Here is a 23,785-nt window from a genome sequence, read left to right on the forward strand (position 1 = left end):
GGCATTCCTAGCCGTGTCCTCAGAGCATGCGCAGACCAGGTGGCTGGTGTGTTTACGGACATATTCAATCAATCCCTATCCCAGTCTGCTGTTCCCACATGCTTCAAGAGGGCCACCATTGTTCCTGTTCCCGAGAAAGCTAAGGTAACTGAGCTAAACGACTATCGTCCCGTGGCACTCACTTCCGTCATCATGAAGTGCTTTGAGAGACTAGTCAAGGATCATATCACCTCCACCCTACCTGACACCTTAGACCCACTCCAATTTGCTTACCGCTCCAATAGGTCCACAGACGACGCAATCGCAATCACACTGCACACTGCCCTAGCCCATCTGGACAAGAGGAATACCTACAGTTGAAGTCGGAAGTTTACATACACTTAGGTTGGAATCATTAAAACTCGTTTTTCAACCACTCCACAAATTTCTTGTTAACAAACTACAGTTTTGGCAAGTCGGTTAGAACATCTACTTTGTGCATGACACAAGTAATTTTTCCAACAATTGTTGACAGACAGATTATTTAACTTATAATTCACTGTATCACAATTCCAGTGGGTCAGAAGTTTACATACACTAAGGTGACTGTGCCTTTAAGAAAATTCCAGAAAATTATGTCATGGCTTTAGAAGCTTCTGTTAGACTAATTTACATTTACATTTTTTACATTTTAGTAATTTAGCAGACGCTCTTATCCAGAGCGACTTACAGTAGTGAATGCATACATTTCATACATTATTTTATTTTTTTCCCGTACTGGTCCCCCGTGGGAATCAAACCCACAACCCTGGTGTTGAAACCACAATGCTCTACCAACTGAGCCACACAGGACCTAATTGACATAATTTGAGTCAATTGGAGGTGTACCTGTGGATGTATTGCAAGGCCTACCTTCAAAGTCAGTGCCTCTTTGCTTGACGTCATGGGAAAATCAAAAGAAATCAGCCAAGACCTCAGAAAAAAATTGTAGACCTCCACAAGTCTGGTTCATCCTTGGGAGCAATTTCCAAATGCCTGAAGGTACCACGTTCATCTGTACAAACAATAGTACGCAAGTATAAACACCATAGGACCACGCAGCCATCATACCGCTAAGGAAGGAGACGTCTTCTGTCTCCTAGAGATGAACGTACTTTGGTGCGAAAGATGCAAATCAATCCCAGAACATGCTGGAGGAATGCTGGAGGAAACAGGTACAAAAGTATCTATATCTACAGTAAAACGAGTCCTATATCGACAAAACCTGAAACGCTGCTCAGCAAAGAAGAAGCCATTGTTGCAAACCCCTATAAAAAAGGCAGACTACGGTTTGCAACTGTACATGGGGACAAAGATTGTACTTTTTGGTGAAATGTCCTCTGGTAAGATGAAACAAAAATAGAACTGTTTAGCCTTAATGACCATCGTTATGTTTGGAGGAAAAAGGGGGATGCTTGCAAGCCGAAGAACACCATCCCAACCGTGAAGCACGGGGGTGGCATCATCATGTTGTGGGGTTGCTTTGCTGCAGGAGGAACTGGTGTACTTCACAGATTAGATGGCATCATGAGGTAGGAAAATTATGTGGATATATTGAAGCAACATCTCAAGACATCAGTTAGGAAGTTAAAGCTTGGTCACAAATGGGTCTTCCAAATGGACAATGACCCCAAGCATACTTCCAAAGTTGTGGCAAAATGGCTTAAGGACAACAAAGTCAAGGTATTGGAGTGTCCATCACAAAGCCCTGACCTCAATCCCATAGAAAATTAATGGGCAGAACTGAAAAAGCGTGTGCGAGCAAGGAGGCCTACAAATCTGTCCCAGTTACAACAGCTCTGTCAGGAGGAATGGGCCAAAATTCACCCATTATATTGTGGGAAGCTTGTGGAAGGCTACCTGAAATGTTTGACCCAAGTTAAACACTTTAAAGGCAATACTACCAAATACTACAACATTTCACATTCTTAAAATAAAGTGGTGATCCTAACTGACCTAAGACAGGGAATTTTTGCTAGGATTAAATGTCAGGAATTGTGAAAAACTGAGTTTAAATGTATTTGGCTAAGGTGTATGTAAATTTCCGACTTCAACTGTATGTAAGAATGCTGTTCATCGGACTACAGCTCAGAATTTAACACCGTTGTACCCTCCAAACTCGTTATTAAGCTTGAGACCCTGGGTCTCGACCCCACCCTGTGCAACTGGTTCCTGGACTTTCTTATGGGACGCCCCCAGGTGGTGAGGGTAGGAAACAACATCTCCACCACGCTGATCCTCAACACAGGGGCCCCACAAGGGTAGGTTCTCAGCCCTCTCCTGTACTCCCTGTTCACCCATGACTGCATGGACATGCACGCCTCCAACTCAATCATCAACTTTGCAGACGACACTACAGTTGTAGGCTTGATTACCAACAATGTTGAGATGGCCTACAGGGAGGAGGTGAGGGCCCTCGGAGTGTGGTGTCAGGAAAATAACCTCACTCTCAACATCACAAGCATTTCGCTACACTCGCATTAACATCTGCTAACCATGTGTATGTGACCAATAAAATTTGATTTGATTTAGAGCAACAATGCACAGCTCAACAGGGTTCACTCCGAACATGATGCTCTTTGGAAGAGAAGTAACAGAACCCATTGCCCTGTGGCAGGTTTGCCACCTCATCATGAGCACGCCAAGACCCCTCCACAGTATGTGGCACATCTACGAGACAGATTGGAACTTGCTTACCAGATTGCAAGGTAAGCGCTTGGTCAGTCTGTGGAGCGTGTCAAAAAGCAGTATGACAAGAATATCGCAAGGACACACTACAACGTTGGTGACACAGTATAATACTTAATTAAAGGAACAAGCGGGTGCGGGACAAAGTATGTTCCTACCATCCTCTGAGGGTCCTTACTTCGTACTGGGACAGCTGGACGACTTGGTTTACCGGATTCAAAAGAGCCCGAGAACAAAGGTGAAGGTTATTCATCATGACAAACTCAAGCCGTACAACTCCCGCACGACTCTAGACAACAGTTGAGTGTTCACACACGCCGAAGCGTGGCAACCTGCAGAGGTCTTGCCACCTGATCTGGATGCAGGCCTCCATGATTCTGATCTGGATCTACCCAACCTGTTCATAGACGAACAAAACAGTGACAATGGTAGTGAGAAGGACGCAGAGCTTGCTTCTGATACCACTTCTTTTGTGAGTGGGTCTGCAGATGGAGTTCAGTCAAGTGGGGGTAGCATAATGCAACAAGGCCAAACATGGACTGTTACTCACCCTGCTTTGGATCAGACTCCCACAGGGAGGCCAAAGAGGAACAAAAGACTGGTTAGGTGATTGGGTGTTGATGATGAACTGAATGGTTACATACAAACTGTTCTGGGAGGTAAAAAAAGGGCATTTACTTATTGCTGCATTATTGTTGTTAAAAAATGTAAAATAAACAGACTGAAGTAGGTGGGACTGTAAATTGTGACAGTTTTATATTCTATGCATTGAGACGTGGGCCATTTATGCTTGGGAACTATTTTATTTTGTATGGGAAGAAAGCCAGCTATTTCTGTAAACGGAAAGTAACATTCTTGAAATAGAACAGTGTTAACCTTCTTACTTTTTCAGGAGAGATAAATTGAGTTCCTGCATTCACACTGGAACGACACAATGTACTGCTATGTACTGGAACCACTGACTTGCCTTTTTCTCTAGGTATCCTCCTCTTAAACCAACAGCCCTTGTATGCTGTTACCCACCGCTCCATGTGCTTTCGGGCAATTAGGGAATATGGACTGTATAGACTATTTTCTCTGTCAAGTGAAGTTATTACTGAACAGGACAAGTTCAGGGAACTTTGTGGACTGAAAAGAAGAAGAATTTTTTTTGTTCATGATCCCAAAGGGGTAACATGTCTAATGTCCATGTAACTGAAATGAAAACCATTGGGTGTTGTGCCTTTGTATGAGTGGTGTTAGGTCTAATCACCATCCAGAATGGGGGTAGTGTTGGTAAAATGGGGGTATAGCTTTAAAACACTGAAGTGCGTTATGGGTAACGTAGTAAATTAACTTTCGGTTTTGGATTCAATTGTGCGGATGTAGCCCGAACTGTGAGTCACGCTGTTTTTGCTCCGTTAGCCCACTATATTATTTTGTCATACGGACAACCTCAAATTATGTAAAAGTTTTAATAAAAGCTAACTACTTCAGTGGAATTCCAGACTAACTCGTCATTAGCAGCGGATAAGATCCCCAAATGTGGGAATTACCCCAGAACATCTGTAAATTGCTCTGGCCCTGGAGCTAGCAAGTGAAGGCTCCCCTGAGCCGTCCCGACTACGGTCTGGAGGCGAGGCAGGGAAGGTAACGCAGGTCTTCCTGTGAAGAGCCAGGTCAGTATTGTGTAGTGCAGGCTGAGGAAGCTGAAGGCCCACGGCTTGGAGAGCGCTAGGGAAGGTGTTGTGTTTTGGCCTAACCACTGGAGAGTCAAGCTGTGCACCTGCGTCAGCTGCAAGGTGGACCAGTAAAGATGCTTCTCTCTTGAGATTGTGTGTTTTGCCATGATTTATTCAAAGCACAGTGCAGCCACTTGTTTTTAGCTATTTGATGTGGAACAGATTGCTGTAGCTAACCGTTTCATTGGGTTGTATGAGGTAGCAATAGACTTTACGGGCTCTTCAGCACATTGTCGTCTCAGCCCTTTGGATTGGATAAAGGTGGAGAGCTGTTTCCATTGAATATGTGTTGGCATTTCTGCTCAGAGGGCCTGCTGGATGAGTCAGACATGGTCCTGGCCTGTGAGAACCGAGGCACTATAGAGCAAGGATCTGCTAGTCTCAACAGTCTGCTTATGTCAGGCCAGAGTACTCTGGACAGCATTCAGCAACTGGAGATTGTTTAACTTAAGGATGGGGACCATCTTTTTCATTTATTTGTTTGGCAGTTATTAACTGTAGATGTAACCTAACACAGGGTTTATACCATTTGATGAACCTGATTGATGAAAGTAAAATGTTGTTCCTTCTATCTCTGAGTTTATTGAGATGGAGACTGAACTGATGGCTTTCCTACAGCAGATTGCTGATGGAGGTGAGGTGCTGTATGTTTATTGTTCTCCGAGGACAGAATGTCTGGTGATAGTTCCAGAATATTTCCAATAATTCTGAGAGCACACAAACACAGCATAAGAAACCAAAATCTATGAGCAGCAGTCCATACTGCAGGTTACTTGACATGTCAGCACTGAATGATTGAATGTATATAATTGATTTGCTTGGGCCCAAACAGTAGCTGAAAAACAAAACAAGTACTGCAGACTTACTACTTTGGTCGTTCACCTCTAATCCCCATTGAACCACTCCTCCCCTCTCCCTCTCAGGTCATCACAGCAGAAGCCATCCACCAATTCTTTGGGGAGCTGATGAAGAAGAGGCGACAGATGAACAGCTGATGTCATTCTGTCCCACGGTGTCCTGTTGTTAACTTGTGCAATTTTGTAATGTTACTTTGGGTTCATAGCAAAAAAGTTCTGTCCACCAAACACCTTCTGCTTGAAATAACAGTGCTGCTATAAAATATGCTGTTACTGAGGTTTATGAAGTTGAAAGTTTTGTCCAACAAGTTGTTCTCGAATGGTACTCCATGGATTTCAAATGGCATTCCATGTCTTATGAGAAGCTGAAGGACCATGCAAGTAGCATACTGTTAGCAGGCTTGGAGAGATGCTGATGGAATCTAGTCATTTTAGTCATGGACTTACTGTTATTTGGTCAATTATGTCTAAGTTGTCATTAGAATTTCATAATAATGTGACACCTGATGAGGATGCACTGCCATTCATATTGAAACAGATCAGTATGTGACCATTTAATGTTGTCACTGTCATTCATATTGAAACAGATCAGTATGTGACCATTTAATGTTGTCACTGCCATTCATATTGAAACAGATCAGTATGTGACCATTTGATGTTATCACTGTCATTCATATTGAAACAGATCAGTATGTGACCATTTAATGTTGTCACTAGCATTCCTGTTAATTAAACATTTGAATAGTTCATCCAGCACACTCCGTGACATGATTGGGGCGGCAGGGTAGCCTAGTGGTTAGAGCATTGGACTAGTAACCGGAAGGGTGCAAGTTTGAATACCCGAGCTGACAAGGTACAAATCTGTCCCTGAACAAGGCAGTTAACCCGTTGTTCCTAGGCTGTCATTGAAAATAAGAATTTGTTCTTAAATGACTTACCTAGTTAAATAAAATTGGGTAAAAATTATGTGGCTACTTGTCATCCAAATACCAGAAGGTACTTCTTAAAAAAACGTGTTACCCCTTTTTCAACTCAATTTCGTGATATCCACTTGGTAGTTACAGTCTTGTCCCATCACTGCAACTCCTGTACGGACTCGGCAGAGACGAAGGTCGAGAGCCATACGTCCTCCGAAACACGACCCCGCGAAGTCGCACTGCTTCTTGAACCAGAAAGTACTTCTTAGATGCCTGACTCATTGTTATTCTAGGTTGAACGCAATGACTTAACACAGTCTAGAATTATATTGAAGCAGTTTATTTCAAAGATGCCCAAGTTCATCACTGTTATGCACCTTTTAAGGTAACAGTAGAAAAATAGAACCAGTGAAACTAAATACAACTTAGTACAGGAATCTACAGAAGTGTTTATATAGATCAAACGAGTACAAAGTACCTGTTCAATTATAAAGTTCTCAACAAATAACCAATCACAGTTCCAGAGGGTTCAATTTCAAAGGTACCAAAAAACCCACTATGTAAACAAATAATTAGCTATATGAGTTTTACGAAGGACTATTTGATGCAGGTTGGTAAGCTTGTAGAAAAGGCTTGCATAGGATATCAGTCACTTCTCCAACAAAAGCCCAGTTTCTGGCAGGGGAAGGCACTGACAGCAAAGAGCAAAAAGAGAATGTAGATGCTTTTTATTCAAAGGGAACACTGTCCTGGAAAATAAAGCAACTAACCAACATGAACATGAGCAATCTGAAGTTTTGAATTTTTTTCCCCAAAGCAAACTGGATGGAAAAAAACATGTTTCTGCCCTGCAACTTCATTAATACATGGCAGAGTGAATATCTACAGATCATCTACATGTTCCTGTGCTAATTTTAAAATCCTGTGCTAGATTTAAAAATAAAATGTATAAAATCTACACAATCGTGGTATTCTCACCAATAACAATATTAAACAATTTACATAAAACAAAACATTTAAGAACAAAAATCTGAGTCTGATTATTCTTTCTAGGTGAAATGTGGTTCGAAACAACTTCACACTGTAGTCCTCCACAGCTACAAAACAGCTGAATAATTCATCTAAAGCCACTAAGATGTAATAACAAGGATTTCTGTTGTACAGTATATCAAATTATTATTTACAGACAATGCTCAGGATTTCTGAATGGTAGAATGCAGGTGATGGAGGCCATACAATTTTATTTACTAAAGAATGATTTAGGTGTTCTGGATCCCTTTTGTTCTAAATTCATTTGTTCATATTCCCCCCTGCTCCCATGTGAAATGGATTGTTCCTACAGTGCAATGTTTCCTCTTTATGTATCATGAGTTTGTCATAGGAGAGACAGGTGTGGCTGATCTTACAGGCTCTGATGTGTGCACTTTGGTTTCTGTAGCAACAGGCCCGATAGCTCTCATTCAATATGCCATAACCTCTGATGACAGAGAGAGAAAGAGCAGGTCCAGGATTGGCCAAAAGGTGGCGTGATGGTGGTCACGGAGTGCATGGGAACAACCAAAATTAACATTAGACAGAGTACATTGGAATGGAGTGTGTGTGTAGAGGGTGTACAGAAGAGTCACACTGACAACTAGGAGAGCCAGTGGTGGCATCACGCTTGTGATGAATCCCGTTTGGTCACTTCAAAATGTGGATTAAGGCTTCTAATTGTTAATTCCATTGAAAGAGCAAGGTGGTTTCAAGCATATTGGCCATACCATTCTATGGTCGGTCACTGGTTAATCATCTCAGAGCCTCGTGTTGATATGTAAATACAGACCTGATTAAAGATGGATACTGAGTCTACAGTACTGATACTGTTTAAACAGTTGCCTGGGAGTACGAAACCACACACACATTCTGCTGAATACAAACATCTCCTGACTAGCGCATTCAATCACACACCACTGTACAACAGTTGCCATGGCACCCTTATCTTTCCCAGTGTACCTCAGTCATCAACCTATGCCCTCACCCTCCTGTCTCATTCTGAAAATCCTAGGCTCATGCTTTTGTGAGAATATAAAAGCCAGAGACTGTGCAGAAGCAGCACTGGTGAGTTCTGGACACAAACAATAACCCAGAAGACAACAGCGGTATCCAGAGAGAACAATGACAGCCTCCACAGACCTACTTCCCGTCTGATCCACTTCCTGCCTGATCCGAACCAGCCAGAGCCTAGTACTCATCACCAGGAAGGGGAAATCAAATGTAACCAATCAGGTGAGGTACGTACTGGAGGAATGCTACAAGGAAGAGAGAGGAAATACAAATGAGAGGAGCAAGAAAATACAGACATGTTTTTACATAACTTTATCATGAAGATAACGCTGTTTGGAGCTATGTGCTGGTGTTCAATAGTTTATACTGAGATCCTATGTATATATCTCCCAGGTAAAGTATATGCTGATGACTATAGTCCTTATGTATATCACATGTCCTCAGCACATATTTCAGCTATATTACACAATTGTTACGATCATAACACATCGGATCGTAATGATATGATCTTCCTTTCTGACTCCCACATCTAAGAGGTTACAACAAACCTCTGTGTGCAACAAGGCTCAAGGAAAATAGGCAAAACCCCTCCTAAACAGTACTGCTGGAATGATTTTGTAAAACTGCAGCACTGAGGTTAGCTTCAGCAAGCTTCAATTCAACAGTCTGACAGCAACACTACAGTCACTGCTGTTTCTCTAACCTACAGACTGGATGCCGCTTGTCTGTAACAATCAGAGGAGACGTGAGGTGAAGACAGCACTATGTCATAAAGGGAGGGCTGGAGGAGGTGGGATATTTACACACACAATCTATAAATAGAAATCATTAGCCAACCCTTCACACACTCATTAGTGCGCTGCTGTCCATGACAGGAGGTCATTTCCCCCACCTTTCCCTTTCAGACAACTCAACCCCCACTCCTCCCCAGGGGTTAAAGTGCTGACTTCTTGTAAGGGTAGTCAGGCTTGTTAGGCGACCTGCGGTCTCTGTTAGCCTCCTCGCTAACACTATTTCTATGAGGCTGCTGGGCCCCTGACCCTGTGGACTCGCCAGTAACCCCCATCTCCTCCTGGGGTTCACTGTGGGCCGACAGCTTCTCCTCATACCCTTCTGGGTTTCCACTAGCGGAGCCCCACAAGTGGCCAAGGCCGTGAGTGAGGTCAGTCTCATTGTTTGATCGTCCTCTGGGGACATGTCCTGCCTTGGCATGGGAACCAGAGGGATTAGCCAGAGCTCCATCCTGCCGCTGGGGGGGCAGTCCCAGCACGTCCAAGCGCAGGGGGTCAGAGCGTGCCTCAGCTGTCCATCCCTGGGTGTCAGACACGTAGGAGGGAGGGAGGCTGCTGGAGGGGCTGTGGCTGTAGAGGTCTGGCCCTGCGAAGGGAGGAGCCAGGGGGTGGCTGGAGGTCGGAGTGGCTGGTCGGCAGGAGAAGTCGTAGAGGTCAGGAAACTCTGCCTGGGCCTCCAGCTTTGGCTCTGGAGCGTGCCTCTTACAGGAGTGAGCGTGGCCATGGCTGAGGCGAGTTGAGGGACAGGGTCCGGGAGGGAGGTGTGGGGTGGGGGTGGGGCCATGAGGGTGAGGGTTGTCACCGTCCCTGTTCCCCATATGGTGCTCCCTCAGGGTCATGACAGAGACGCCCAGAGCGATGTCAGGCATGAACTCCCTCATCACAGGCTCCATGCTCAGCTGGAGAAACAAAAAGAAGCACACAAAACACAGCTAGTTAGAGCTATACATGACCACAGCACAATACACTTCTACAGCTACACTGACCAAATGCAATCCACACACACAGCATGACATGTGGACCTTCACCTGTGGTTCTACGAGCAGGGCTCGGCCCATGGCCTGGGGATTGGTGCAGTCTGGAGGTGGAGGCCTGGGGGCAGAGGGGTAGTCTGGGCTACCATGCTTGGCTGAGGCGTGGAGCTGGGTGCGGTTACAGGGGTAGGAGAAGGAGCGGGTGGGGGGTGGGATGGGCACACGGGGCCTCCATGCCCCCTTCAGCTGGGCATGGCTGGGGGTGGCAGGGGGGTGGTATGGGGGTGGAGGGGGAGGCAGAGGGGGGTGAAACCCAGCCAGGCCCTCCAGGTCTGAGAACATGCTGTCCATCGCTGGGCTGCTGTTGACCCGACAACGTCCTGCCTGGCGCAGGGCCAGAACCGGACTCTCGTCTCCAAAACGCTCCTCTGGGAAGAACTTGAAGGGGTTCTGAGAATAAACAAAAGATTTAGCATTGGCATCTAAATGGTCTACAACTACAATGCATACAAGTCATCAGCATAGTACACCATCTATCAGTCTATAGCCTGGTTACTTTCTCAGACCTGGTCCTCCCTGTACCCGAGAATGTTTCCCCTCACCTGCAATAGCTCAGTAGCCCCGTCCGCCAGGCCAAACTCCCTCAGTACACGCAGCTGCAGCTCATAGCTGACAGTGGACCCCTCGCCACAGTTGAGGGCGTAGGCCCTCTGCACCTGGTCTGTGTGCCTCAGCTCCTGCAGCCTCCGGATCATCTCCTTCACCACCGCCAGTCTGGGTACTGACAGGACACACACACACAGAGGATTAGTGGACCATGTCAATGTTACTAATATGTTATACAAAATGGCTTCCTTATTGACACCAGTCTTCTCCTTTAACCTGGGATCTCATTTGCCACCACGGACGGGACGGTGGTCTGGTTGTTGGCCATCTGCTGATGGTTGATCATGTGACAGCACTGTGGCACGGCGTTGTTGACCATGTAGAGGGTGTCAGGCACGTTGGACATGCGCACCAAACGCAGACGCACCAGATCTGTCTGCTCCACCATCATCTCATCCAGCACAGACTGAGGGGAGAAGGAGACGGGTTAGGAGTCTGTATGACCTCGGCCTGACCCAAACCCTCAGAGATGAGATCGAACAGAGATAACCTGCACTGCTAATCGTCATTAACCCCTCGATGCTGAGTGTCCTACCTTGGCCTCCTCTACATAGGGAGAGAAGAGACGGGGCCGGACGTAGATGCCAGAGTTCTTCTGTCGCAACCAAGAATTGGCCTTGCCCCCATCTGTCGTGGGCAGCATGTCCGAGGGAGGGGTGCTGATCAGACCCCTCTTCGTCTGTGGACGGGAAGAGGAGGGGGGTGATTTAAAGAGAACACAAAAGAACACACCTAGAGGGACAGGTCAGTCAACATGATAGATAGATTGATTGCACTTTACGTATTGGCAGCAGAAACTGTATTGAAGCCAACATATGATGAATCATCCATGACTACTGACCGCGTCAGAGAGGACGTCACTGTTGGCAGGGAGGATGTGCTCGGTGCGGATGAAGGGCAGCAGCGGGGACAGGATCTCCTTCAGTTCTTCCACATCCAGGTCCCTCCTCTTCACCCCCCGCTTGTTCACACTGTGGGCCGTCCCACTCAGCACGTTGGGCTCTGGGAAAAGAAACCAGACGCAAAAAACACACAGTTCGTAGTTGGACGGCCAACATACACACTACACTCATTATTGTTTTATGATACAGTATTTTCAGTCGGGTTCAGAGCTACACAAAAACAAAATACTGCAATCTACAATTGAGGTGCTTCAGAGTCTCCCATTTTAAGGATAGAACTTGGCTTCTTTTATAGCCCTTTAGAGTGTATTTTCCCAGAGCCATTAGGGGGCCTGCTCTGAGGGCAATTATGGAGTGTATTATCTTACCCCTGTCTGCCATCCTCTTAATAAGCTGCTGCTCGCCCCACTTAACTACGTACTTGAGAATGTCCTGCTCACTCGCCTGTGAAAGGGAGAGAGGAGGGCAGGGGTGCAAAAGAAGAAGATTGGGGGATGGTGATAGGGAAGGAAAAGAGTAAGGACAAGGTTAAACATTGCAGTGAGGATGCTTGCATATGTGGTTGATGGTGTGACATGGTGTAGTTGTGGCTGAGTGTTGTATTTGTCTGGTTGGATTACAGCGTTTCACCTCAGCCGTCCTGTGTGATACCCAGGGAGTTTGGCACAGCAGAGCAGACCAGAGCTCAGCTTCAATTAGAGTCCATCCTTGAAGGCAATGCCTCCAGGGAATGTTCTCACTCTGTCTGTGCTCCAGACTACATGCGTTTGTGTTTGTGTTTATGCATCTGCGTGCGTGTTGCCACTTCACTAAATCATTTTATCAAACCAATCATACCCTAGCTGCCTCGCAGATTTACGTGAAAACTGGATGGTTGAAAATACATAAAAACGTTTTTTCTTATTTTGTCAGCCATTATAATCAAAGCACTGACTACAAATGAGCCATTTGGACATTCAAATCAAAGCACAGTCTACAAATGAGTAATTTAGACAGGATACATAATTGGTAAATGCATTCAGTCTAATCACACAGACAGCGGTGGTCACCTGCAGGTAGTCTGACTGGATGGCGGTGAGCAGGTGCTCCTTGCTAAGCTCGTAGAGAACTTCAGAGGTCACGACCTGGCTGAACTCCTCACACAGGAAGTGCAGGGCCTGGCGGTAGACCCACTTGGAGCCGTAAGGCTGAGAGCTCCACTTCAGGATGGGGACCAGAGAGTCCAGGGACAGGCTCTCCACCACGATGTCCTCACAGCCTAGGAGAGGAGACAGGAACACACACCACAGTGGTTAGATACCTCAGTCTAACACTCATATCACCGAGTGAACAGCCTCTTTAATAGCCTGGTTGTCCAGTCAGTTTGTGCTTCAACCAACTCCTCTCTGTGGCTACAGCATGTACAATATGGGCCCAGGCTACATTTTCTATATCTATTATATGGGAAGTCATACTCTGTTAGAATGGTGGTAAGAGTTTTAATGGGTGATTTAATTGAACCATAAATATCCCGCAATACAGTCACACAGCGGTCACTTCTGGAGCCATTCAGATGGCTGCAGTAGTTCCCCTCCTATTTACCACCACGGGGAGAACTCCCCTTCCCCTCGGCCCCCTGCACCACAACCCCCTCCTTGCATTTTCCAAATCAGAGCACATACTGGTTTAACTCTGTTACACACAACCCCACAGAAATGCCTTTGATACCTTCATGTGTTTCAGTCACTCTACCTCCCATTCACCACACTAAGTAAACACAGCAGCCAGAGGGAAGAATGCTGCGCAGACACACACATCGTATAAGCACACATGCATGTGTGCACATCCGCACACACAAAAAAAACATGGACAAACGCACACACACTCTCGAGCAACATGCAAACACACACAAATGAATCAAAAACGAATTAAAAGTCGCAGAAGGTTTATGAATTAGGTACCTGATATACTGTAGCTATTTGAACAAATCTGGGGTGAAATCGAATTTCAGAAATGGCTATAGTGGTAGTCATAGTAGCAATTGTAATCGAGATACAAGCAGAATAAACATCAAACAATCAAATTATATTAACGTAGATAGGAAACTAGTACATGTCCACAAGGGCACATCAATAATTTGGCTTTCTTTTTGACAGTCAACACAGTGGAAATGATACCAGGCAGTGTGATGTCAGTGATAGTGCCACACCGTGTGCCTCAGACAGACAGACAGACAGACAGACAGACAGACAGACAGACAGAGATACTAGTCTACTTTATAGTGGCCCCTGCCCAGCCCTGACCCTGCTGCTGCTGGCTCTGTATGGGGCTTGTGGAGCCGAGCAGCCTGCCCTGCCCTGGGAATAGCTGGGTTATGAGCTCTAGTACCAGCGCTCCTATGGGACTCTTATCTGTGTGCTGTGTGAGATCTTGGTGTCCACATCACCAACAAACTATTATGGTCCAAACACACCAAGACAGTTGTGAAGAGGGAACAATGACGCCTTTTCACCTTCAGGACACTGAAAAGATTTGGCATGGGTCCTTAGATCCTCAAAAAGTTATATTGCTGCACCATTGACAGCATCCTGACTGGTTGCATCACTGCCTGGTATGGCAACTGCTCAGCCTCTGACCGCAAGGCACTACAGAGGGTAGTGTGTACGGCCCAGTACATCACTGGAGCCAAGCTTCCTGCCATCCAGGACCTCTAAACCAGGCGGCGTCAGAGGAAGGCCATAAAAATGGTCAAAGACTCCAGCCACCCTAGTCATAGACTGTTCTCTCCACTACCGCACAACAGCTTAACAGCTTCTACCTCTAAGCCATAAGACTCCTGAACAGCTAATCAAATGGCTACCCGGACTTTTGCATTGTCCCCACCCCACCCCCATTTTTACGCTGCTGCTACTCTGTTTATTATCCATGCAATCACTTTACCTTTACGTACATGTACATATTACCTCAACTAACCGGTGGCCCGCACATTGAGTCTGTACCGGTACCCCCCTGTATATAGCCTCCATACTGTTATTTTATTGTTGCTCCTTAATTATTTGTTATTTTTCTATTTTAGTTATTTGTTATTATAATTTTTTTTACTACAGTTTATTTGAGTAAATACTTTAACACTTTTCCCCCCTTTTTTTTCAAAACGGCATTGTTGGTTATGTGCTTGTATGTAAGCATTTCACTATAAGGAGCATGTGACAAATACAATTTGATTTGATCTGCTGCACTACCTTTCGCCATTGAAACTGCTTTGAAAATGCACTCTGGGAAATTGACTCCTGCCCTCTTACTTTGGCATTTAAAAGGTTTATTTCCCTTCAACTGTCACACACACTTAAACCTACATGTTCCTACATGTTTGGTCCCTTCCTTTACTTTTATTAGCTAGGCAGAGATTCTAGCAGACCCCCACAGTGTTTTAAATGCAGGATGGAAATCGTTAAGAGAACAGATTAAGTTGAAACGTGGACACAGGCATTTTGCCTTTTTATCTCCCATAAACAGCCTAGAATAGGGAATGGATTCCACACTTCTCCCTCCCCCCCTTCCACTCTCTGTATCCCTCAGTTGTCACTTGTAACCATAGCCACAAAGTAAAAATTGGCTATATTGTAAAAATGTATGAAAACAAAAATTAGCTTTTGGTTTTAATTTAAGGTTAGAGATAGGCATAAGGTTAGCAGTGTGGTTAAGGTCAAGATTAGGTTTAAAATCAGATTTTAAGAATAGAAATAGTAGAAATAGGCGGGGTTTAGACATAATTATGACTTTGTGGCTGTGGTAACTAGTAACGACCGTATCCCTCTCATTTTGTCCTTATCTCTGCTCGCACTCTGAGCAGGGGAAGACACATAGACAGACACACACACGTTCCTTTTGAAAGGTAAAGATTCCCAATTGGGGACCAGCAGCACATGAAAGCAGACGGCTCTGTTCTCTATTAGCCCATTACAATTCACAGCACCATTCAGCCTTATAAAGAAAGCTTTGCACTTTTATTATGAGCCGGAGATTCGAATCAGCATTATATGTAATACTAAAGCCATTTCCCCCTTCCTCCTTCCCCTCCTCTCTCCTTCCACGGGTGGCACTATGCATTCACTGGAGCCTAGTAGACTGACAAGAATATCAACACAATGAGTGTTATGGCAACCACATATTTGACACTGCAATAAATGAGGCATTTTGTCTTGCTGTTTTTATTTGGAGCTCTGTGTTTATGGAACACAACATTTCCAGACCCACTTAAACATCAGCCGCACTCAAGACCTGTAAACACTGTGCTGGACTTGAATCGTGTCTAATTACTCAAGGACCTAGCTCTTTGCTGTCTCAAACAAAACAAAAAGGAAGGAGGAGAGACTTAAACAGAATGACGGGCTCTGTCCGACCACCTGAGGTTTAAGTCCAACTTCTAAGTTAACCGATAAGCTGAAGTTCTGCCCAGGAGCAACTGGAAATCCTCTCTGCTTGGAACACAAGTAGGCCCAAGGCTAACAAAAACACTACTGGACTGATATCTGTGGAGATTCAGTCTCTCTTGGTCCAATTGCATTAGGGTTCACTCACGTCATAGGTCAAGCTCTGCCTGTTAACCAGAGAAATGACTTGATCAGACAGCAATATCACAGACCAAGACTTATCCTTAAAACATAACACAACAGCTGACTGATTCTCCTAATGGAAGGCTGTTAGTCAGACACAGGACCGAGCAACAGCCTCGTAGATGCAACGCCAAGTTTAGATTTAAATTCAGATCCCATTCACTACCACTCTTAACACTCACATCAGCAAGCAGCTCTGAAGACTAACTGACTAACATTTTTTATTTCCTCCCAAGGTGTGCGGCGGTATGGTCATTAATCGTATTAATCAATGACAAAAAAACTCACCGCACATGAATTATGATTGTAATGGGCCGTAGGTCTCCACAGATGAGTCATTACTCTCTCTCTCTGTGTGTGTGTGTGTGTGTGTGTGTGTGTGTGTGTGTGTGTGTGTGTGTAAAGAGAGAGAGGAAGTAGAGAGAAAATCTGCATTGTGTGCTGAGCCACTCATTATCATCACTCTCACTGTGCTTGAAAGGCTTTTAATGTCAGTTAAGTGAGAGTGAGTAAAAGAGTGAGTGATCTCCTCTGTCTAGTAGTCATTTAGCCTGGTGGTTAGAGTGTTGGGCCAGTAACTGAAAGGTTGCTGGGTTGAATCCCTGAGCTGACAAGGTAATAATCTGTCGTTCTGCCCCTGAGCAAGGCAGTTAACTAACCCACTGTTCCCCGGGTGCTGACGATGTCGTTTAAGGCAGCCCCCCGCGCCTCTCTGATTCAGAGGGGTTGGGTTAATTGCGGAAGACACATTTCAGTTGAATGCATTCAGTTGTACAACTAACTAGGTATCCCCTTTTCCCTAATAAGGTTGATAATTGCTGATGGATAAAGAGGATATCAGATTGACCCCTACCTCTAGTGAAAGTGTACCCTGGCCTCAACTAGACGGAGAGGAAGCAGTGAAGTCACATAGAGGAGGAGAAGGAAGAGACTGCCAGATGACAGAGCTCCACCTCAGCCTCTGACATCAGCATACCAAGTGTCTCCTGAGATAGCTTGCAGCTACCCAGGTCTCTGACAGGCAGCTGAGGTCACTTAAGGTTTTCACATGGAAATGCAATCATGGGCCTTTCCAGCTCATTTGACACTTGGGTGAGCATGTCTTTTTGCGTGTGTGTGTGTGTGTGTGTGTGTGTGTGCATGTTAAAAGGTTAGTGTGTCACTGAGAGGAGGATAACTAACACAGGAAAGAGAAAGAAAAAAAGGAATATGGAGAGATGAAAAGCAGGGAAGTAAATAGAGGGCTATAGCACAGACAAAATGAGAGGACCTTGATACTCAACATACACCACAGCCATTCCACAGAACATGGGGTTTCATGGGAACTGATGTTGCTTCTCTGTGGGAGAGAGAGGAGATATAAATACCCTAGAGTAGGGGCTTGGAGTAGGGGGAGGGGAGGTTTGAAGGGATGACAGTTTGCCTGGTGCTAAAGCTGCTTTGGCGACCCTGAGAGTGACAACGCAGGGAGGGGGAAGGAGGATCTGGCCAGCTGTGTGTGTGATCCATCTCTTCCACTGTGCCTTCATAACCAGCAAACTGACTGCTCTACTCCACTCCCCCTACCCCTTATCTATTCTCAAGTTGTCCATGTATTAGTGTTGTGTATTATGTGCAGTGACTTCATTTGTGTTCTTTGTGCCCTATGTTCTTTTAACAGTCACTTTGGGATTTACATGAAAAGCTTTATAAAAATGTTATTGTTATTAACATAATGTGTTTGTTGTCTGACAGATTGAGGTTTTAATCATCCCATTGTCTCTGCCTCTATGGCCCAGTAGTTTCCTGCTTGTGATGCTGCTGGTGACAGTAGTGTGACAGAGACCATTTCCACAATACACTAATCCCTAAATGAATGTAAGACAATCGTTATTGAAATAAAAAAACTACTCATATTACAGAGCGAGCGGTAAAGCGTCATATGACACCATTTTATGCTTTGTAGCACCTTGAGATGAAACCTTATAGAGTCTTAAAGGAGATCTGGCTGAGGCCAAAATGTCACAAATGTTCCAACTTCAATTCATTATTTCTTAACTATGCTTTAAGATACAATGTTGTGAAAATCCACCAAAATCATGGTATTTTTTTCTAGTATCGTGAGGAATCACCCTACACTTTGAGATTTACATGAAACCTTTTAGAAATAAAAATATGTTATTGTTATTAACATTTTGTGTTTGTTGTCTGACAGATTGATGTTTTAATCTTCTCTACGGCCCAGTAGCACATCATTTCCTGTCTGTGATGCTGCTAGTGACAGTAGTGTGACAGAGACCACTTTCACAATACACTAATCCTTATGCCTGTGTGATGGAGTGGGTGGGCAATGGCCATAATCAGGGACTTTACTACTGAATCTGTAACACAGGCAAAACCACACCGATCTCCAAGAGAGATGGAATGTAGCTGTTGAAGACAGATGGGCAAATGGAATCTATTCACCCTCAGTCTTCTATATTGATATTTCAAGGCGTATTTTGACGGAGGGGCAAGTTTTTCAAATAATTCAACCTGTCACTCAGCTGTCAGAGAAAGGTGTGAGGGGTCTTTGTTAGCAGCACACCACACATCATCATGACCGCTGCCTAGCGGAGGTGAGAAACATACCTCCCATGTGTGACTTAGTACATTTATATTCAACTGAACCTCTCAGTCATGAAGAGAGCAACCCCCCCTCAGGTTTAAAACACCATCTCTCATTGAAATGGGAGGTGACGGTAATAAACTGACAACAGCTCCGCTTTCGTCTCCATCTGACATTCTAGGGAGCTCTGGGGGTCAACTCAGAGTGCTGAGAGTGACAGCAGCCAGAGAGAGGGAGAGCAAAGGAGAGAGGACAGCTGTCTTGTGATAAATAAAGGAGTGATGGAGCCCTGACAGCAGCGCTGGCTGGCTCTCTACTCAGCAGAGCTGTGTATCAATAAGACTGTCTGTCACTGGAGACCCCTACAACCCCCTGCCTGGAGCAATCTGTTACTGGGAGGGAGGGCAGAGAAACAGTCCTGTTTTTCCCCATTTAAACTGGCCTAATGTCTGCAAATGACAAAAACATTACCAAAACAAGCAGGGAATTTGAGATGAGGATATATGGAGAATACAGCCATAGGAATTATAGTAGGGTTGGGAACATACGGCTCTGAATCTGGGCCACGAGCCCATTCAATCTGGCCTGCGGGAGGTTTGAGAAAAAAAACAAGTACACTATATATACAAACGTATGTGGACTCCCCTTCAAACTGGTCGATTCGGCTATTTCAGCCACACCTGTTGCTGACAGGTGTACAAAATTTAGCACACAGCCATGCAATCTCCATAGACAAACATTGGCAGTAGAATGGCCTTACTGAGGAGCTCAGTGACTTTCAACGTGGCACTATCATAGGATGCCAACTTTCCAACAAGTCAGTTTGTCAAATATCTGCCATGCTAGAGCTGCCCCGGTCAACTGTAAGGGCTTTTATTGTGAAGTAGAAACATCTAGGAGCAACAACGGCTCAGCCACAAAGTGGTAGGCCACACAAGCTCACAGAACGGGACTGCCGTGTAAAAAGTGTCTGTCCTCGATTGCAACACTCACTACCGAGTTCCAAACTGCCTCTGGAAGCAGCGTCAGCACAATAACTGTTTGTCGGGAGCCTCATGAAATGGGTTTCCATGGCTGAGCAGCTGCACACAAGCCTAAGATTACCATGCGCAATGACAAGCGTCGGCTGGAGTGGTGTAAAGCTCGCTGCCATTGGACTCTGGAGCAGTAGAAACGCGTTCTCTGGAGTGATGAATCACACTTCAACATCTGGCACGCCAACGGCCAAATCTGGGTTTGGCAGATGCCAGGAGAACGCTACCAGCCCAAATCCATAGTGCCAACTGTAAAGTTTGGTGGAGGAGAAATAATGGTCTGGGGCTGTTTTTCATGGTTCAGGCTAGGCCCCTTAGTTCCAGTGAAGGGGAATCTTAATGCTACAGCATACAATGACATTCTAGACGATTCTGTGCTTCCAACTTTGTGGCAACAGTTTGGGGAAGGCCCTTTTCTGTTTCAGCATAACAATGCCCCTGTGCACAAAGCAAGGTCCATATAGAAATGGTTTGTCGAGATCGGTGGAAGAACTTGACAGGCATGCGCAGAGCCCTGACCACAACCCCATTGAACACCTTTGGGATGAATTGGAACGCTAACAGCGAGCCAGGCCTAATTGCCCAACCTCACTAATGCTCATGTGGCTGAACGGAAGCAAGTCCCCGCAGCAATGTTCCAACATCTGGTGGAAAGCCTTTCCAGAAGAGTGGAGGATGTTAGAGCAGCAAAGGGGGAACCAACTCCATATTTATGCCCATGATTTTGGAATGAGATGTTCGACGAGCAGGTGTCCACATACTTTTCATCATGTAATGTATGTATATATATATATATATATATATATATATATATATATATATATATATATATATATATAGCCCTGTACCGTAAAACTTAAATTAAACGCTGAGTCTCAAATAGCTGCCTGTCCCTTTTAATAGCTGGGTAATGGCACACATTTCATCAAATAAATGCCAGTTTCAAATAAACGGCATGTCTAAATTAATTGTTTACGAGGCTACCGTGAATTATCATTACTTATTTTATGAGGTTTAATGTTTTCGCCAGTAGGAAACTGTTATCCATTATCCACAGCTGAGAAAAACTAGCTAACTGGCAAGCATAAAAACAGTCAACATCTTCGGAGCACAGACCCTAGTTGGACTCGCAGTCCGCATGGTTATATCCGTGGTGTGGGGGGGGTTTAGGGTCATGAAATATTGTGTATATGAAGGGCAGGTGGGTGGTGGGTGGGCGGGTTGAATAAAAGAGAAAACAATAACTTACAAAATCCACAAATGTATCATTCCTGTGCCATTTATATATATAGGCTACATTAATGCTTTTCTTTCATTATCTTTTATTAGTGCATAAGCCTAAGCTTTAAGACCTAACTGTACGCATGCCAAATCGCCTATACGCCAATCTGTACGCGTGCCAAATAGCCTACACGCCAATCTGTACGCGTGCCAAATAGCCTACACGCCAATCTGTACGCGTGCCAAATAGCCTACACGCCAATCTGTACGCGTGCCAAATAGCCTACACGCCAATCTGTACACATGCCAAATAGCCTATACGCCAATCTGTACGCGTGCCAAATCGCCTATACACCAATCTGTACGCATGCCAAATAGCCTATACGCCAATCTGTACGCATGCCAAATAGCCTATACGCCAATCTGTACGCGTGCCAAATAGCCTACACGCCAATCTGTACGCGTGCCAAATAGCCTACACGCCAATCTGTACGCATGCCAAATAGCCTACACGCCAATCTGTACGCGTGCCAAATAGCCTATACAGCAATCTGTACGCATGCCAAATAGCCTATACGCCAATCTGTACGCGTGCCAAATAGCCTATACGCCAATCTGTACGCGTGCCAAATAGCCTACACGCCAATCTGTACGCATGCCAAATAGCCTATACACCAATCTGTACGCGTGCAAAATAGCCTATACGCCAATCTGTACGCGTGCCAAATAGCCTATACGCCAATCTGTACGCGTGCCAAATAGCCTATACGCCAATCTGTACGCGTGCCAAATAGCCTACACACCAATCTGTACGCGTGCCAAATAGCCTATACACCAATCTGTACGCGTGCAAAATAGCCTATACGCCAATCTGTACGCGTGCCAAATAGCCTATACGCCAATCTGTACGCGTGCCAAATAGCCTATACGCCAATCTGTACGCGTGCCAAATAGCCTATACGCCAATCTGTACGCTTGCAAAATAGCCTATACGCCAATCTGTACGCGTGCCAAATAGCCTATACGCCAATCTGTACGCGTGCCAAATAGCCTATACGCCAATCTGTACGCGTGCCAAATAGCCTATACGCCAATCTGTACGCATGCCAAATAGCCTATACGCCAATCTGTACGCGTGCCAAATAGCCTACACGCCAATCTGTACGCGTGCCAAATAGCCTATACGCCAATCTGTACGCGTGCAAAATAGCCTATACGCCAATCTGTACGCGTGCCAAATAGCCTATACGCCAATCTGTACGCGTGCCAAATAGCCTATACGCCAATCTGTACGCGTGCCAAATAGCCTATACGCCAATCTGTACGCGTGCCAAATAGCCTATACGCCAATCTGTACGCATGCCAAATAGCCTACACGCCAATCTGTACGCGTGCCAAATAGCCTATACACCAATCTGTACGCATGCCAAATAGCCTATACGCCAATCTGTACGCATGCCAAATAGCCTATACACCAATCTGTACGCATGCCAAATAGCCTATACGCCAATCTGTACGCATGCCAAATAGCCTATACGCCAATCTGTACGCGTGCCAAATAGCCTATACGCCAATCTGTACGCATGCCAAATAGCCTATACGCCAATCTGTACTCGTGCCAAATAGCCTATACACCAATCTGTACGCGTGCCAAATAGCCTATACGCCAATCTGTATGTGTGCCAAATAGTCTACACGCCAATCGTCAAATGCTTTTGGGGACGGGCAGAAAAAGTCGATACACAGGGGCAATGTCGAAGTTCAATAAGAGAAAATCTGCAAAATGGAGAGTTGAAAATAAAGAGAAGGGACGGCCAGGAAAGTAATGTTTGGGAAAGATTTGGTAAAAGAGGATGATAGTAGTGCCGGCTGTGTTATATGTGATGATTGTGAGGCTCTATACAAATTCCACAGTCACAATACGGGACTTTAAATAAGCCTATGGCATGTCAAGGGAACTGTAGCCTACTGTTCAGATGGGTTAAATGGAAACTGAAATCTGGACACTGACAGTAGGTCTGTAACCTCTCGCAGTCTTAATATTAACTCCTACAGAATGAAACATTTCTTGCAGTAAAATTATAAACCAGATGTAGGCAAATTTTGACTTGGGAACAGGAGTGGAGAAATATGATTTCTTTCTTTCAGCATCTTGAGAGAATGTGAATGTGCAGTTAGATACCATCTGTGTGGGTGCTATCTTTATCAGAATCATACAAGCTGATTGTATTTCTACCACATAAAATAGGCATCAAAGCCAAACTGAAATCTGATCAGTTTTCCTTACAACCGGTCAAACTGATGTCATTTGGACATTTTGCACAGAAAATCTTTCCAGTCTTTTTTTTGTTATTGCATTTCTCCACGGTCCATAAACGTCTTTGCTCCGTGAAAGAAGCAGAGATGACAGAGACAACTTTACCAATGTCAACTAGATTAAAGCCTTCATTCTATCATTTATGACATTATTCTGGTGAGTAAGGGTTTATTTAGTCTTCTAGGGCAACAGATAATGACAGAGGAGAAGCTGCATATATCTAATTACAGACATGTTGACTAACAAATAGCCTACAAAAATGTCAGAAATTATATAACAGAAACATATCTAAAGGACCGTCCACACCAAGGACGAGAACCATTTGTAATGCATCAGTGCAACAATGTTATGATCACTGGCCAAAGTGATCACACCAACGCACTCTCTCTCTCTCCTTAACGTTCCCTGACAGTTCCTTTGGCCTAGGCCTATTTTACATTCAGCAATTTGCAAG

At 44.9% G+C, this 23,785-nt stretch overlaps 1 protein-coding gene and 1 long non-coding RNA gene across 3 annotated transcripts in view; one reads left to right on the top strand and one right to left on the bottom strand.

The window, feature by feature from the left end:
- The first annotated feature begins 3,899 nt into the window (after positions 1-3,899).
- On the top strand, positions 3,900-6,033 carry LOC115162270 (uncharacterized). 2 transcript variants are annotated; one of them, XR_003869506.1, is made up of 2 exons: positions 3,900-5,061; positions 5,351-6,033. It is a non-coding gene; the product is annotated as an uncharacterized LOC115162270 (long non-coding RNA). The 2 variants fall into 2 exon arrangements; XR_003869507.1 differs by having other exon boundaries at positions 3,900-4,364.
- A 492-nt stretch (positions 6,034-6,525) lies between these two features.
- Positions 6,526-23,785, bottom strand: part of LOC115162269 (BTB/POZ domain-containing protein 7) — a 45,540-nt gene continuing 28,280 nt past the window's right edge. Inside the window, exons 4-11 of the mRNA XM_029713419.1 lie at positions 12,627-12,835; positions 11,946-12,021; positions 11,517-11,677; positions 11,211-11,354; positions 10,892-11,081; positions 10,612-10,790; positions 10,064-10,459; positions 6,526-9,934 (exon numbers count right to left, since the gene is read on the bottom strand). Coding sequence (XP_029569279.1) covers positions 9,179-9,934; positions 10,064-10,459; positions 10,612-10,790; positions 10,892-11,081; positions 11,211-11,354; positions 11,517-11,677; positions 11,946-12,021; positions 12,627-12,835 — 2,111 coding nt within the window. The 3' untranslated portion in view covers positions 6,526-9,178. The remainder of the gene's footprint in view (positions 9,935-10,063; positions 10,460-10,611; positions 10,791-10,891; positions 11,082-11,210; positions 11,355-11,516; positions 11,678-11,945; positions 12,022-12,626; positions 12,836-23,785) is intronic.

This window comes from Salmo trutta, chromosome 25 (assembly GCF_901001165.1).
Source record: "Salmo trutta chromosome 25, fSalTru1.1, whole genome shotgun sequence".
NCBI classification, from domain to species: domain Eukaryota; kingdom Metazoa; phylum Chordata; class Actinopteri; order Salmoniformes; family Salmonidae; genus Salmo; species Salmo trutta.